Here is a 15892-nt window from a genome sequence, read left to right on the forward strand (position 1 = left end):
CCAAGTCATGTCCTAGAATGGCGTGTTCATCCAAAGAGAATGGTTTTGTACATTTAATCATTTTGACTGGTCATCCCCATCAACTGGTACAGACTGCTGCATTGTAGACTGATGAGTCTACTTTAGGAAGCATGCCGTTAGCAAGAACTAAGAGATTTATTTTTGTAGATTGAATATGTATGTTACTTCAGATGGTTCTTTCTTACCCAGCTGCATTTTTAAAAGCAGAGCTTCCATTTTGAAGTTTGTCCATTTCTTTTTTCCTCTTTCGTTGTTATGTACAGGGAAAGCTACTGTGTTATCCCCGCCCCCAAAATGACCTGACTACGAGCAGAGAGCATTTACAAATGAAAACAAATTGATTCTTCTCCCTTTCATCATGTGTAACTCTCTAAACTGTGGTGGTGTTTTGTTTTGTTTTTTAAATGCAGATTTTAGCAATGTGCCTGATGTCACCGCTGGTCTGAAGAGGAGCAGTACTGATGGCACTTTGGACCAAGTGCCACACAGGCAGAAGACTGACCCACCTTTCAGGGTAAGAGCATATCCTAGATGTAGCTATAATAAACAAACAAATTGGGGTCATTTTAAGATGACACTCTGCAGCTTGCAGAAAATGGGGGTTGATTATATACCAGTTTATTTATATATCTTCTTCTTAGTAAATGAATGTATTGCTTATGACCCTGAAGGACTAATAGTATTTGCTTGAGGCCAGCCTTGACCTGTAACATCCCAGGGGCATAGCTGCTGTATCTCTAATGGTATTGCCATGTGGACAAATGGGAATAAGGCAGAGTTCACCAAATTCCTCTTTGCAAGTCACCTAAAGGTGGGGTTTGAGCCTAAGGCTTGGTCTACACTCACCCCCCAAATCAAACTAAGGTACGCAACTTCAGCTACGTGAATAACGTAGCTGAAGTTCGAAGTACCTTAGTTCGATCTTACCTCGGTCCACACGCGGCAGGCAGGCTCCCCCGTCGACTCCGCGGTACTCCTCTCATCTAGCTGGAGTACCGCAGTCGACGGCGAGCACTTCCTGGTTCGACTTATCGCGTCCAGACAAGACGCGATAAGTCGAACCCAGAACTTGTTGCCAGCCGCCGAACTAGCGGCTGGGTGTAGACATACCCTAAGGCTCAAGAGAAGATAACTTAGCATGCTAATCACTGCACCGTCTATGCCTTCTAAGTTAGTTAGCTGTTCTCTAAATGTCTGTTAGCATTCTTATTCTTTGTGCTGTTGTTCCAAATAGTTTTATGACTTTTTAGGGTTGAGGTGACCATAGCAACAGTTACTTAAGCCACTGTAGAAGAGGCCACTAGTTCTAAGTGCCTCTAAGTGCCTCCTTTTTTTTTTTTTTTTTTTGGCTGCCCAGCCAAAAGGGATACATGGGGTCTGATTTTTAGAATCATAGACTTTAAGGTCAGAAGGGACCATTATGATCGTATAGTCTGACCTCCTGCACAACGCAGGCCACGGAATCTCACCCACCCACTCCTGTAACAATCCCCTAACCTATGTCTGAGCTATTAAAGTCCTCAAATCATGGTTTAAAGACTTCAAGGTGCAGAGAATCCTCCAGCAAGTGACCCGTGCCCCACGCTGCAGAGGAAGGCGAAAAACCCCTAGGGCCTCTGCCAATCTGCTCTGGAGGAAAATTCCTTCCTGACCCCAAATATGGCGATCAGCTAACCCTGAGCATGTTGGCAAGGCTCACCGGCCTAGTAACCCTTCTCTGCACCTGTTCCAGTTTGAATTAATCTTTCTTATACATGGGAGACCAGAACTGCACACAGTATTCCAGATGAGGTCTCACCACTAAGTCTTGAGCCCTCAAGGTTCATGAAACCTGGGTCTGGATTTGCCCCTTAAAACACATTGTTGCCTCACTTGGGGCAATGTGGAGGTGTACTATCCTGCTAGGAGCATTGGGATACATTGTGCTTTGGGGATCAAAGCAACTGCTATGTCCTTTGTGAAGATTTATTGTATGCTGCTGTCTGAATCCAGCCTTCATGCCTATCTAGGAGAGGCGAGGCTCTTGCCCTGGGCACCGATAGTCCGATGCAGTCTTCTACTCAGAGAGGCTCTTTGTGCCCCTCTCCCACTTCTCCTTGCATACCCATCCGCTGTAATCTTGCCCAAGGAGTGTGTGTGAGAGGAGGGAGAACAACGGTTCTGGAATAGTGCAGAGATGCATGCAAATCAGATCACAGTCTGCTTGAAGGAAGACATTTTTGTACTTTTGCTTTGTAAGAAACGTTTAGCTGCCAACAGGAAAGGAACAGACTTGTTTGTCAAAATCATTCCTGATGTCTTTTTAAAATACGCCAGAAAATGGGAAATTAAAGAGAGTTCAGCAGGATACTGATACACAGAGCGCAATTCATTTATAGCAGTTATTGGATGGGATAAGCTACTGTGAGCTTCTAAATTATGTACCACTGCTAATTCCAAAAGAACGGGAAGGGATCAGACAGGTTTGCTCCCTGGTGACTCTCTTTCCTAAAATCTCTACCAGTTATACCGGTGCATAATGTGTTAAGTTATTTCCCAGACCATATTGCAGTTGGGCTCTTTGATTGGAATACAGTAATGCGAACGTTATTTTTAAGAGTTAACGGAGGGTGTCCTGGCTTTCTAGATGCAGTGGAAAAAATGGCTTGGCAATCAGATGCAGTTTGATTTGATGAACCACAGCTGTAAACGAGTCTTTGACAGCCCTACAATTTCTGCAAATGGTTTTTAATTGATTGCCTTCTTTCGGTTGGAGGGTACCTATTACTGTCACAGCTCTTTGTACGACCCTCTCGATGTTTCTAATACATGTAGGATTTTTAAAGACAGCAAGTTAGAAAGTAGCCTCATTGTGCATGTTTGGTGATTGGGAACAAAAAGAAGTGGTTTCTGTTTTTGATGTAGGACTGTTCACCATATAAACAATAGGCACTCCTAATAAAAGCTAGTGGAAGAAAATAGTGCAACCTCCGAAGGTATAGTATCTGCTTTTGTTTTGTTTTTTTCTTTGTCTCACATATCTATGTATGCTAGTTTGATGCATTTGTATGGAAGTACAGTTGTAGGGATATTTCAGTATTATGTAATGTTACAGAAGTGTGGGGGTGAGAGGAGGCTACATATGCAAGTACAGCATTGTGAAGAAGACATTGATGGTGGTAGGTGGTTCTGAACATATCTTGGAACAACAGGCAGTTTGGGGTTATTTTATTGGGGGGTGTGGGTGTGTGTGAGAGAGAGAGATGTTCATTTCCCAACAGACAACAGCTGTAGATGTAATCGCTTGCTTTGTGGAAGCAGAATCCTTTGAACTTTGGTTGAATTTTTCCTAAAACAGGTAAGTAAACAAAAAGCAATCTTAACGAAGCTAAACTCTTAATATAAATCTGTATATTTGCTTATTAGATTTTATATTTGTACTTTTTGGGTTTTTTATTTTCCATTATATAGCCTCTTTCCTGTAACGACCTTAAGGATAATCTTTGCTGAAGAATGCACTGAAGAGAGCATCCAAATGAATTTCAGAGGTGCATACTAATTTGGGGCAAGAACATCTTTTGTCCTAGGGGTACTACATTGACACTAACAATCTTTCATTCATTGTTTTCGTCCAGGAGACAGATGAATGAACTGAAATAGTTTTATGTCTGTCCATCAGTCTAAAAGTTAATTCGTGAGATAACAGGAAGATAAAGAGTTACTTAGTTACAGAAAATGAAACTTCTTGATAAGCTCTAAGAAATTATATAAAATAAGTAGACACTTAAATCCATCCGTTCTTGGCAATTCTGTAGTTTTGGCAGTTTTCCTTTCTCTGAGATGCCCAGTTTATACCCTTCTTAATAACTGCTCCCCACCCCCATACACACACTTTTATTTTATTTTTTTTACAATAAATGTTACACTTTTAACACATTCCGTGTCAATACATTTTCAAACTGTGTTAAAATATTGTTTACGTGGCAGTGGTATGTAACGTTGGCAATTGTTGTTTCTGCAATATGTAGGCGTATTGTTGACAGAAGAATAGAAGACCTTGAAAAATCTAGGGATGCAGCACGATTGCTGATTCAGTTAGATTTAGTTGTGTTTAATCGCTCTGAGGTCTAATTTCTTGTGCTCCTGGTGTTCGTTGAAATGCTGATATATTGATAATTGCCAAAGATCAAGTCCTTCATACATTAAAGTAACATAGGCTGCATTTTGAATTCAGTGCCTTATGTATAGTTACTTTTATTTTTATTCATAGGTCATAATTTATGAAAAATGTTTTCTGTAAACCATGGTTTATATTAGCTGGAAATATAACAGTGCAATTGCTAACTTGCCTATCTTTACTGTGTATTTTTGGTAGATTCTTTTAATGCATTACACTTATTTATTTAATTTTATTTATTTTATTTTAAAGAGACATAATATTACCAAAGAAGGCACTCCTACTCTAAGGCTTTCTTGTAAGACTAATGTAATCTGGCTTTCAGCTGCTCTAATTCTTTTGAGCATTATCAGAGAAAAGTGCTTCTCGAAACAAATTAAATTTGAACAAAAAAAGGAAATACTTTAATGTAAACGTTCTCTCTCTCTCTCTCTCTCTCTGATATTAGATGTGTGTCTGTGAGAGTAGGAGAGAGATGTTTTCAGACCAGAGATTTACCAGATAATAATAAAAAAGATTAATTTACAGTAGATTTTAGTCACCATTCTTAAAGACCTATTTTGTCATCAGACTGGTTGCATGTCTCCAGCTTGGCAAAATAGTTAATAATGCAACACATTTGAAATAACTTCAGTGTGTTCAAAGCTGAATATTAAAGTTCTTATAAAAAGAATGGTTATTTCCCTGTATTTACAAAATCTATAGAAAAAATAGATAGTTGATACTTTGTTGTAATAGTGGAATGAATGCAATAATTCAGAGTAATATATGCCAACCTCTTCAAAAACTGTTACATGAAATAGAGCATATTTAGAAGATCCTATTTTGTGTTCCTGACTAGCTGAATAAAAATCAATGATAATGGTATTTCAGGTTCTCGAGTATTATGAATTATTTGATGTATCTTTTCAAAGGGCAGATCAAAATAAGTTGTCTAAAGAAGAAACGTGATCAGAGCAGTTGCCCTGCTCTCACTTTCTTTAGGAGAAAAACACTACAAATGCCTTCTTAGCTTTTGCAAAATGGTCCATCTGGTGCTGAAATTGTATTTATTTATTCAGAACCTGATGGATGTAGTTCTTAAGCCACTTGAAAGAAACATTTCAGACATATTAAATTATGGGCAGGCAAATGTTTGGAAGGTTTGAGGGGAAAAAAAAAAAGCATGCCCATTTAGGACTGTTTGAAATTTTTTTTTTTTTTGTCATTTACCAAAGATAAGAGAACTTGCAAATTTCATACTGATCATGAGCAGTTGATATTTTCATTAACTCTGTCTGTGTGCAATTTCCTGCACATTTCCAAACAGGTTAGGAGACAACAGTTATTGGCCCCCATACATTGAGAATCCAGGTTTGTCCTAGTGCTTTCACATGGGAGGAACCCAACAGCTATATTTTCAGAATATCAGAAGACTAGAAGTGCGCACCTGCTGTGCATGCTCAGTATGCAATTTGCAAATACTCCGAACTTTGGCAAAAACAAGCTTTTTTTTTTTTTTTTTTCTGTTGGTCCCAAACCAATCCAAAATGTGCCTGCAGTTATGCATCTAATTTGCATATACAGTTACCTTGAATGGGTGTGTAAATTTTGTGCATATCTATGCTAATGATCACTAATACATCTGACCATTTACACATGCAAATAAACAATTTGTACATGTAACCTCAGTAAACATCTTTACCAATCAGACATATGATTCCTTGCACAAAGTCCACACAGTCCTAAACCTCTGACACTTTGAAAATATGGCTCCTTAGTGGGATATGTTAAAAGGCAGAATTTGAGCTGTGTGAAACTGTTACCTTTTAACAGTGATCCTCACAACCCATCTCTTCAACAGATATGCACTTGGAGAGAGATGGGTGTGTGGATATGGATGGACACACACACACAACCCTCTCATACATCTTTCCATTGCTTGGCCAAACCACGTTAAAAAGTCAGAAGGCTGGCTTTTGCTAGTGAATTTAGTGCTAATTCCAAAGTTTGGATGGATAGCCCTGGAGGCATAAATCCTTAATTTATTACAGAATAGGTAAAGCACAGGCAGCAGCAACACAAACTTGTGTAAAAGATGCTACCAATGAATGCCTGAAAACTTTTTAAATAGTCACTTCCTGTATTAGAAAAGGAAACCCTGCATTGGGGTCAGCAGTTGAAAGGTTTGTTTAATTTTCCATTGGTTCAGTATGGCTATACCTATAATAAAAAGTCACTTTGCATTCTATAAATTTCGCTGCATATCCATGTGGTGTTGGACATTTTGTAGCCCTTGTTGTTCACCTGGCCCAGCCATGTGCTGGAGGGACACTCTTCACAGCGGAGGGAATCCCTTATCTCTCTACTGAGACTGCCTACACGTGGTGTTGAAACTTCTTCACTCGGAACAGTACTAACACCATCAAATTCTTTCAGAGAGACAATGTATTTAGATGGTGAAAATTCTGTCACTGTCCATTTAGCCCAGATTCAAACCTAGATGAAGACTTCTGAACCCCATTGCCAATCTCCTGGCCCATCCAGTTCCCCCATAAACACGGTTTTTAAAATGGAGTATGTTGTTTGTTTTGGAGGCAACCACAGTAGTTGCCATGGAATTGTGGAGCATCAGGAGAATGGGGTGTGATTTTATTAATTTCCTCAGCTGGAAATTAATAAAATCATGTAATGACTCTCATGCTTTCGGCATTCATTTTGCCATCTAAAAGAAGGCACATGGCTATTGGGAATGGTGCATACATTAACCTGTTTTCCAACAATTAGTGTATGAGTATGTTATCCACAAAGACATTTACTATGCATAGGTACAGGTGATCATTATGGCATAATAAACGATGACCTCTCTGCTGTGGCTGCCAATACTTATAAACTGGTGCCATCCAGTTATGCTGTTGAGGACACTTATTCAGTAGAAACCAGACAGAGGCCACTAATTGAATTTGTGTGTATAAGCTATAGAAGGATTTGTTTTTAATCGGTAAATGTTAGTAACTGTCAATTTTTCCCTCCACCAAAAGCTGAATAGAACAGTCAGAGAAGGAAAGTAATTTTTAAAAAACGTGTTGTGTATAAAACATACATGTGATCAGTACAGATATGCCCTTTGATTTCATCCAGGATGTGGCTGTGTGGTAGTGTGCATACATTATACAGGCATCTGATTCACTTCCAGAGCAGAAGTGCTCATGGATCAGGGTAAATACTCTTATCTTGACATCCCCAAAATGTCCCCGGAAGAATACTGATCTTAAAATAAAAACGGGAAAAGGGCGAGCGAGGTGGGGGGAGACAGTTTTGTGCAGCAAAGATTGTAAAACTCCTGGCTGGCAAATCCCATTCTGCTGAACACATGAACAATTGGCATTAATTCAAAGGGAAAGAAAATCAAACCGAGTTGACCCAGGCTTCAACAGGGGTATGTCTAGAGGAATGAAATAATAGAAGGAAGAAGCCACTAGCTGCCCACACACCCTGGCACACATTTTATGCATTGAGGCAGTTCCAGTAAATGTTGTTTATGGGTACAGCTTCTTATTAGCTCTGCTTTGCAATTGCCCAGGCAGTGCATGCATGCCCAGTATGTCATTAATTGCAAGAGAAATAGCTGCCTGAAGCTTTTGATCACCATCAATAAGACATTCAGGATTTTTTGTATGGTGAACTATTTTCTTTAGTAATTGATAAGACCCCAGAACTGGTGGAGCAACTGGCAATTAATATCCTTACTCTGTTCTAACTGGGGGGGGGGGGGAAACAGCGGTGAACATAATTCTCTTGAAATCATGTGTCGTTCTTCCGGGCATCATGCCAGTATGGAATCAAGATGTGTTGCGAGAAGCCAAGCTGACATGGGGAAACAGTGTGTCTATCATCATCGGTTTTGCTTGGTTCAGTTGTGCCTTGAAGCCATAGATCTGCACTGAAAGCAGTACACAGCCCCACCGGGAACTCGGAAAGCTACTGTACTACATTTCCAGATGGCACAGCATGTGCTGATCCCAACCAGCTTTGCTGGCTGGTGCAGAATGGAGTTGGAGCCATGGCTCTGCCACCACTCTGCTACTTTGGGGGTCAGCTAGCAGTTCTAGTAAGCCAGGGGTGAAATCCTGGCCCCACTGAGGTCAATGGAAGTTTTGCTGTTGACTACAGTGGAGCAAGGATTTTGCCCCACATGTTCAAGGGAGGACTGCAGTTGTGTCTGACACCCAGACAAGGTCCTAACACTTGGCCTCCAATATGCACGAACTACTTAGTAAAGGACTTTCTAGAAGTGTATCAACATCTGCTGCAAATCCCAGACATTTCCTGTCGGTTGTGTGTAGCATTGATCATGCAATTCAACCAAAATGAGTAAGAACCATGATGATGAATTTGTAGTTCATTTTCCAGTTGTTCAGGCATGCCAAGAAGAAAAGTGTTTGTGAGCAAGTGTGCGAACTTGTGACTCCTTCTGTGTGCTATCATGCTGGTTTTTCTGGCTTGAAGTAGTAACAGTCCTCCAGACACACTGACAATGTGTTATTGAAATTGGTGCAGACAACTCGAAGGAAGAAAACAAATCTATTTCTGATGTTTGCATGTGAGGGAAATTGGTGAGCCACATTGAAATGTATCTTTCCTCTCTGCTACTCTGGGAAAAATCCCTCAGGTTTACATGTGGACAAAAAAAGGAAGCACGATAGCAGCACCAATATAGTGCATCAAACACTAGTCTGCAATGTTTGTGCTAGACTCTGGGGGCTAAATTCTCTTTGCCAGCTACAAAGTACTGGATTCATTCTTCAAGGATGAGATGTCACTCAGTTCTAGTGACAATAACATTCTGCACATTTTTGGCTTGTAAGGCAGAAGCATTTAAGTACAATTTTGTCATTTCCATGTCTCTTGATGCACTCAGCAAGGACAGCCTAATAGCAATTGAATACTGGAGATGGAAGCACAGTTGTTGTGCAGTGCATGCAGGCACAGCACCAACGATGTCAGAGTCCAGAGAGAGAATCATTCCAGCCAAGTAACACATCCCAGTGTGTCTCTTTGAATTGTGACATGGGACATAATGGACATAATATCAGATAGAGAGCTGCAAAGCCACATGGAGAGCTGGAGAAAGGAACGAGTTTCTGGGAGCCATAATCCCTACATGAGTGGCCAAGTGCTCCTTAGACCTGTGTGGTATAGCTGATAAGGCTATGGCTGTGTCTCCTCCTTGAGCCATCCCATCTCCTCTGAGGTACATCAGGTGAGCAAGCCCTTCATTCTTCTTTGTGCAGGGACTGCAAGTATGATAGGTCCTTTCGCAGGCCATATGCTGGCAGGGAGAGTATGTGTACCCCATCAAGCTATCCATCCACTTATGCAGTTGTCACAATATTGTCCTTAGAGAACTTTCAAAAGGTAGAGTAATCTGCTGACCATAGAAGAAAATCAGTACTTCAGCACCTATATAAAAGGAAGATGAAGGATGATTAAAAATTATACAGTCAGAAATCAATAGCTTGAAGAGCTTACCCCCTCTCCCTTCCCGCACATGGGACAGAATCTGTTCTCAGTCGCTCCAGTGCAACCCCAGGAGGCTTCCATGATGTTAACTGGTGTTACCAGTAACAGAATGTGGCTACCGCCATACCTTGTAAATATTGCAGGGAGGCAGGATATTTCCTTCCAATCAATTTCTGATTATTTTGTTTGGAAACCACATCATCCTCACATAGGGCTTGATTTCATTGATTCCATCGAAATCAGTGGGTTTTGGATCAGTCTTTTAAATTTTAACTCAGGTTTTTGCTGTCACCATAAGTGCTTCTTTTTAATGTTTCATCTGTAGTCTGTGCGTTTAATGGGAAAGGATAAAGGGTTACCATCTCTGTCTCTAAAGACTATGAATGGCAAAGATAAGATATTTTTGTAAAGAAGGAGTATAACTGGAAAGTGTTTAAAATCTCAGTGGTTACCATAGTTTCTCATTCAGCGACTAAGAAAAGTTTCTTGTATGTATGAACATTTAGAAGAAAGAATTCAGTATTTTGTGATGCTTCAAGATATTTTAACTGAAATGTTAATTAATGTCAAATATTGTGATCATTGATTTTTAAAATGTCTAGAATTAAAATTCTTAATTTGTCAATTAAACTTTGAACAAGTAACAGTATCTGAAGATATTTTTAAAACATTTGCTGCAAAGTGAAAATATTTAAGTCGACCATCAGAAATAATGGTTCACGTTATCCATCTAATTCTTGAGAAATAAAAGACCATATCCCTCACACCCTATGCGCAGATGTGTAGAGCAAGTGAATCAAGCCTGAAATATTAATACCTAGGGATTTGTGAACAGTTCATATTACAGAACCTGAAACCTACCCTAACTCAGGGTGGGTGCAGTTTAATGTTGTATGTGCAAACTTCAACCCAGGTTCGCAAATGGTTCAGGTGTATGTTACAAATGCAGCCAGCCCTTGCCCTCTCCATAATGGATCACTGCCTCCTCTAATCCAAAAGTATGTTCAGGGGGAACAGGATTCACCCTCTACCCTCATGTAATAAGGTGGGGGAAAGAGGAAACGCATTCTTTAGCAGCGGCTTAGCAAATGGACACAGGAACAAAGATGTCCCATAATTCTTAGCATACTATCCAGGGAAGCTCTGGAGTTCCCTAGGGACAGCATGCTGGGGAAGAAAAGCCCTTCATACCTAGCATGTGATTGCTATGGAATCCCAGGGTTTCCCTAGCCAGAATGCCTACTCATTATGAGGTGTCTCACTGCCACTGTGCTCATTTATAGAACTGCCATAGCATGAAAGTTCCCAGGTTCCTCTGTACTATATAATATAAAATAGTGTGTGTGTGTGTGTGTGTGTGTGTGTGTGTGTATTTTAGAAGGGATATAAATCCTCGTGATTCAAGCTACATGCTAATAACAAACTGAGTGGGGGAAGGTGGGGGGTTGTTTAGGGAGAAACTCCCCTGTTAGGCAGATTATTCCATAATTGCCCACTACAGGGATTTCTTGCATCTTCCTCTGAAGCATCTGACGCTAGTCACTGTTAGACACACACAGTGTTAATAGGTAAATCACTGATCTGACCCAGCTTGGCATGGCAGTCTTACGTTCATTTCTAGCTACCTAGCTTTCTGTCAGTGGTATGAAAGATGGCAAACATCTGTCCCTACAGGGAATCTGCACGTTACTTACAGCAAAAAGGAACAAACATATTTCTATTAATCTTAAAATAACTTTTTCTAAGGTGGTTGATTATTTTATGTGTAGATTTTGATGGTGGATATTTTGTTGGGGACAGAACTTGTCTGGTTATCACATTGCTAAAAGAAAAAATAATTTAAGGGTTTGTTTTGTCATTTTTCACTTTTTTTGCTATATCCAGCTCCTAGAAAGAAGCTGGAAATATTACTAGAACACTTGCATTTAATTTTTGAAATGAATACATTTTTTGAAAAACCTGTTAATTGGTGACATCATTTAACTGGCATGTGGCTAGCTAATAATCCAGACTTAATTAGCAAGTCTGGGAAAGAATACCCTCCTAATACGGAATTAAAGCAATCATCATTGTTCTATAATCAAGAATAAAGATATTTCTGAACCTAGAGTTTAGCACACTGTTTTCGATCATGCTGTATGAATTGAGGAATTCTTTTTAACACTGATCCACTGAGGGAAAACAGATTTTTTTAATTGCCATCATTTGTGTTGATGCAGAAAAAAAACGACGGAACAATCCCTCTCTTTCCATATAATTGCACCTTAGTGAAGGTGATGCTGAAGACATAGCTTGCTTGATTCTCAAAGCATTAAAATCCCATCGACATTACCGTGGATAAGGGGGTTGAAACATTGCTCGACCCTTTGAAAACATCCCCATCATTGTAACCACTACATAGTGTCCTTTGTTTGAATCTCCCCACTTTTGGCACTCCAGTGCACCTCATGTCTTGCCATCATCTAAGGACAGACATGGTCAATCAGCAGGACAGGAGGTGGGTACTACCTAGATGCCCTCGAAATGTTCAAGAGTACTTAATAGTATGTCAGGGATTAAATGGTCATTGGTTTGTTGACAGGCGGCCACCCTGCAACAGGGCCTTACAAAATGGTTAATGCTGAACTACCAACTGGGAGTAATAAACTGAGAAGAGGTGGAGGGAAGTTGCAATAATTAAGAGAGCTAAATTATTCACTTGAAGCAGGTAGAAGCAGTGTGCATGTATCCAAGGGCAATATTTGGCATATAGTTTGGGTTAAAAATGAAGGTTCATGGGTACTATATTGGGATAGGGAGGGGAAAGTGTAGCGTTTAAGGGCCCACTCCTGCCAGATGCTGAGCATCTCCTCAGTGGCGCTGAGTGCCTTCACAGCAGTGGGCCCCAAAAGTGTTCATAAATAGAGGGAAACTGGGGAAGGATGTCACAACTTTTTATTCCACTGGTAGAGCACAGCCAATTAACTAAAGATTTGTTTATTCGTCTTGTAGCTCTTTGGCCCAGCACCTCTACTAATGGTATAATATCATATAACGTTTTGCCGGTGATATATTTACTAACAGGATATTTTTGTGAATTGATTAGCATGAGACATAGAGTGCCCTTTCGAGCATGAATTTATTAATGAGCAGCATAGTTTAGAATGTTTTTTATCAAACTAGAAAGTTCAAATAAAGGACAAGCACAGTTATATAAACAAAACATCTAGCAAACTGCTCCTTTCTTTTTCCATTTCAGAGCTCATTTGTAACCCACACCATTTAGTGGCAAATACACTTGACAGAGCATCGACATTATTGGTAAAATCACATTGACCTTCAGGGCAGTCCCTACCCCATGGGTGTTTTAGGTATCTGGCTAATTTCCTTACAGCACCTGATGTATTTGTTTAAGTGGTAAATTTCACTGGCGCCATAGCATTCTACTAGCAGGTATGTCTCAGGGGAGATTTGGTCTACATAAAACCATATTCTCTCAAACCATGAGCTGCCATTTACAACAACACTCTGCTTCTTTAGAAAAATAATAATCCTATTATCTGAATGCACTTGGCATTTTTTCCATGATGTTGGAAGTGTTTTAAAAGTGAAGGTACACAAGGAATTCTGTTTACGTTCCTGTGCAGTATTTAGTCCAATTAAAGCTGAGCACCAATAGTATCTCAAGTTTTCATTCATCAACTCAAAGGATAATCACTGCAGAGTATTTTTGCATGTTGCAGTTGTTGAGCTCAGAGTAAAGGTGTAATAGTGTGAGATCTAAGGGCACTTACCTTGCTCAGAAAAGCCTTTTCCTTGGGGAAGTTGATGGTGGCAATCCACAATGCCTGCCTTCAGGAGGAGTAAAACCAGAGCTAAGAATTTAAGTTTGGGCTCACAAAACTCAGCAGCAGGCAGCAGCAACTTATGGGTCTTTGCACAGGATTTTTTCTATAACAGGGGTTCTCAAACTGGGGGTTGGGACCCCTCAGGGGGTCATGGGGTTATTCCATGAGGGGTTGCAAGCTGTCAGCCACCACCCCAAATCCTGCTTTTCCTCCAGCATTTATAATGGTGTTAAATATATAAAAATGTATTTTTAATTTATAAGGGGGGTCACACTCAGAGGCTTGCTATGTGAAAGGGGTCACCAGTGCAAAAGTTTGAGAACCACTGTTTTATAGTAAGTTCTGGAACTGTTTTCATAAAAGGACATTTATTTAACAAGGTTAGGAAGGTGACCAATTATACATGCACTAGAGACTGCATGTTTCGTCAGATGAATGGTTTGGTCATTGCTCTTAGTAGGAGTGAAAGCGTAAGTGAACACTACATCAAATTACTGTAGCTAGTAATTGAATAATAGATTTCTAGAGAGGTGTCTGCTCAATAAATAGCTTTATTACAGTAGTCTGTGTTTCAAGGTGTTTTTTTAATGTTTTATTTATTTATTTATTTTATTTTTGTTGCACCCAAGTAATGGCATTTTTGTGTGTGTCCGTTGCAATGCAAACTGGGTATCTATCAAATGATGATTCAGATCACAGCAGGGAATTGTTTGTTTTACCAAAGGTTCACTACCACTTGGAAATAACTAAAATATTAACATTTGGTTCCCTTTCTGAGCTTTCTAACAAATAATCTGGGACTGCACCTTTATCTGCAGGAGAAGCAGAGGCTGCAACCCTGGACCCCTCAGGGGAAATAGATTTTAAGAAAGTTGTGACACTACATAAACAACAGAAAAGCATGCAAACCCCCTGCCTGAAATCTGCTGCTCCTTAAATTGCATATGTTAATGACTGACTGCATCAGAATAAGCAGAAAGGGAAGGAGGAGAAAGGCAATCTTTTTAATAAGGTTATAGGATAAAAATACAGTAGGGATTCAGGGAAAGTTATTATATACACTTCATTATTAAGTATAGACTGAGAGGTGCCAACTTTTTCTAAATCAGGATGTCAGTCTAGATGTCTGTCTATCTGAAATTTTGCATGATATGTTAAAGGCCTGGACCCTGCATCATTGCAATGATTTTCTGTTTTGCCTTTGACTTCAGTACAAATTGGATCAGGTCCCTAATTTTCAGAGGTGTTGAGCAAAACTCCTGTGAATTCAGTGGGAACTGCAGGTGCTGAGCACCTTGAGAATGCAGGCCTAAGTGTCTTACATAACAGTTCACTGGATGCAAACTTTTGTACATTTCAAATACTGACGTGCTGTATTGTCACAAAAGGGTGTTAGATATTTAATTAGCACACAGAATGCTACTTGATCAGCAAATAGCTCAGCAGTTTTTTTAAAATAAAGTTAGTATTAAAACTTACTTTCCCTTGTCAACGTTATTTTACACTCTTCATAAGAAAAGCAAATCAATGTTTTTACTAATGGCATTAGAGTTCTGATTAAAATTTTTGAGACTTGGAACTTCAGAGTTAACCTTAGCTCAGCTCAATGTGTCTGGCTATTATACGAAATACTTATCATTGTGTTTCATCCTCTACTTACTGGGTATGCTGCTCCATCCCTAAAAGTAAATCTGAACATGCTTAGTTGCAGATCAGGCCCTGAGCGCTTATGAGATTTGCTTCTCTTTAATCTACTTCGCTTTTTTACTAGTAATATTTTAATTAAAAAGCATAATCTCAAACTGAAACAATCCTAAACAAAACAATACTTCCAGATAGCACCTTTTCAATTCATACTGTGATATTTGGAGGATACTTTAGAGTTGTATTTGTTTGCCTGAGCACAGTGCACTTAGTCACACCTCACTGTGCTTTTAAAAAGACACTACAGATTCTTTACCTGCTCTTCTGTATTGATCTAGAGAAATCTTATCCCTTATTCGCGGTAAGGACTTCAGAGATGTTTTGGCCCTCCATAGTGTCAAAAGATGATATCCTGGTATTCATTAAGAATTGTTATAAAGTATCGTATCAGTGGATAAAATCGATTGTGAATGGGCTAAAAATCTGCTTATAAAATCTTTGTATTAGGCCTCTCTGCAACCATTGAGGTGAATCAAGTTGATCCAAAGTATCATGGAGCCATGTATTAGAGAAAGTTATGGTGCTTGCACAACTGATGGTTTTCAGACATGATTGAGATATTTTAACAGTATCAGCAAGGGTCTGTTTCACATCGTGAACAAATGGCCTTGGAAAGGTAATTACGTTATCATAAACTAAGCTACTTCTTTTAGTTAGTGAACAGACAATTCTATTTTGTTGT

The 15892-nt window shown here is 39.6% G+C and overlaps 1 protein-coding gene across 4 annotated transcripts in view; it reads left to right on the plus strand.

The window, feature by feature from the left end:
• Nucleotides 1-15892, plus strand: part of TIAM2 (TIAM Rac1 associated GEF 2) — a 115911-nt gene that overhangs the window by 73099 nt on the left and 26920 nt on the right. For all 4 annotated transcript variants that reach the window (XM_065401211.1, XM_065401212.1, XM_065401213.1 and 1 more), the window contains one exon: nt 432-535. In XM_065401211.1, coding sequence (XP_065257283.1) covers nt 432-535 — 104 coding nt within the window. The remainder of the gene's footprint in view (nt 1-431; nt 536-15892) is intronic.

The sequence above is a fragment of the Emys orbicularis genome, chromosome 3, assembly GCF_028017835.1.
Source record: "Emys orbicularis isolate rEmyOrb1 chromosome 3, rEmyOrb1.hap1, whole genome shotgun sequence".
NCBI classification, from domain to species: Eukaryota; Metazoa; Chordata; order Testudines; family Emydidae; genus Emys; species Emys orbicularis.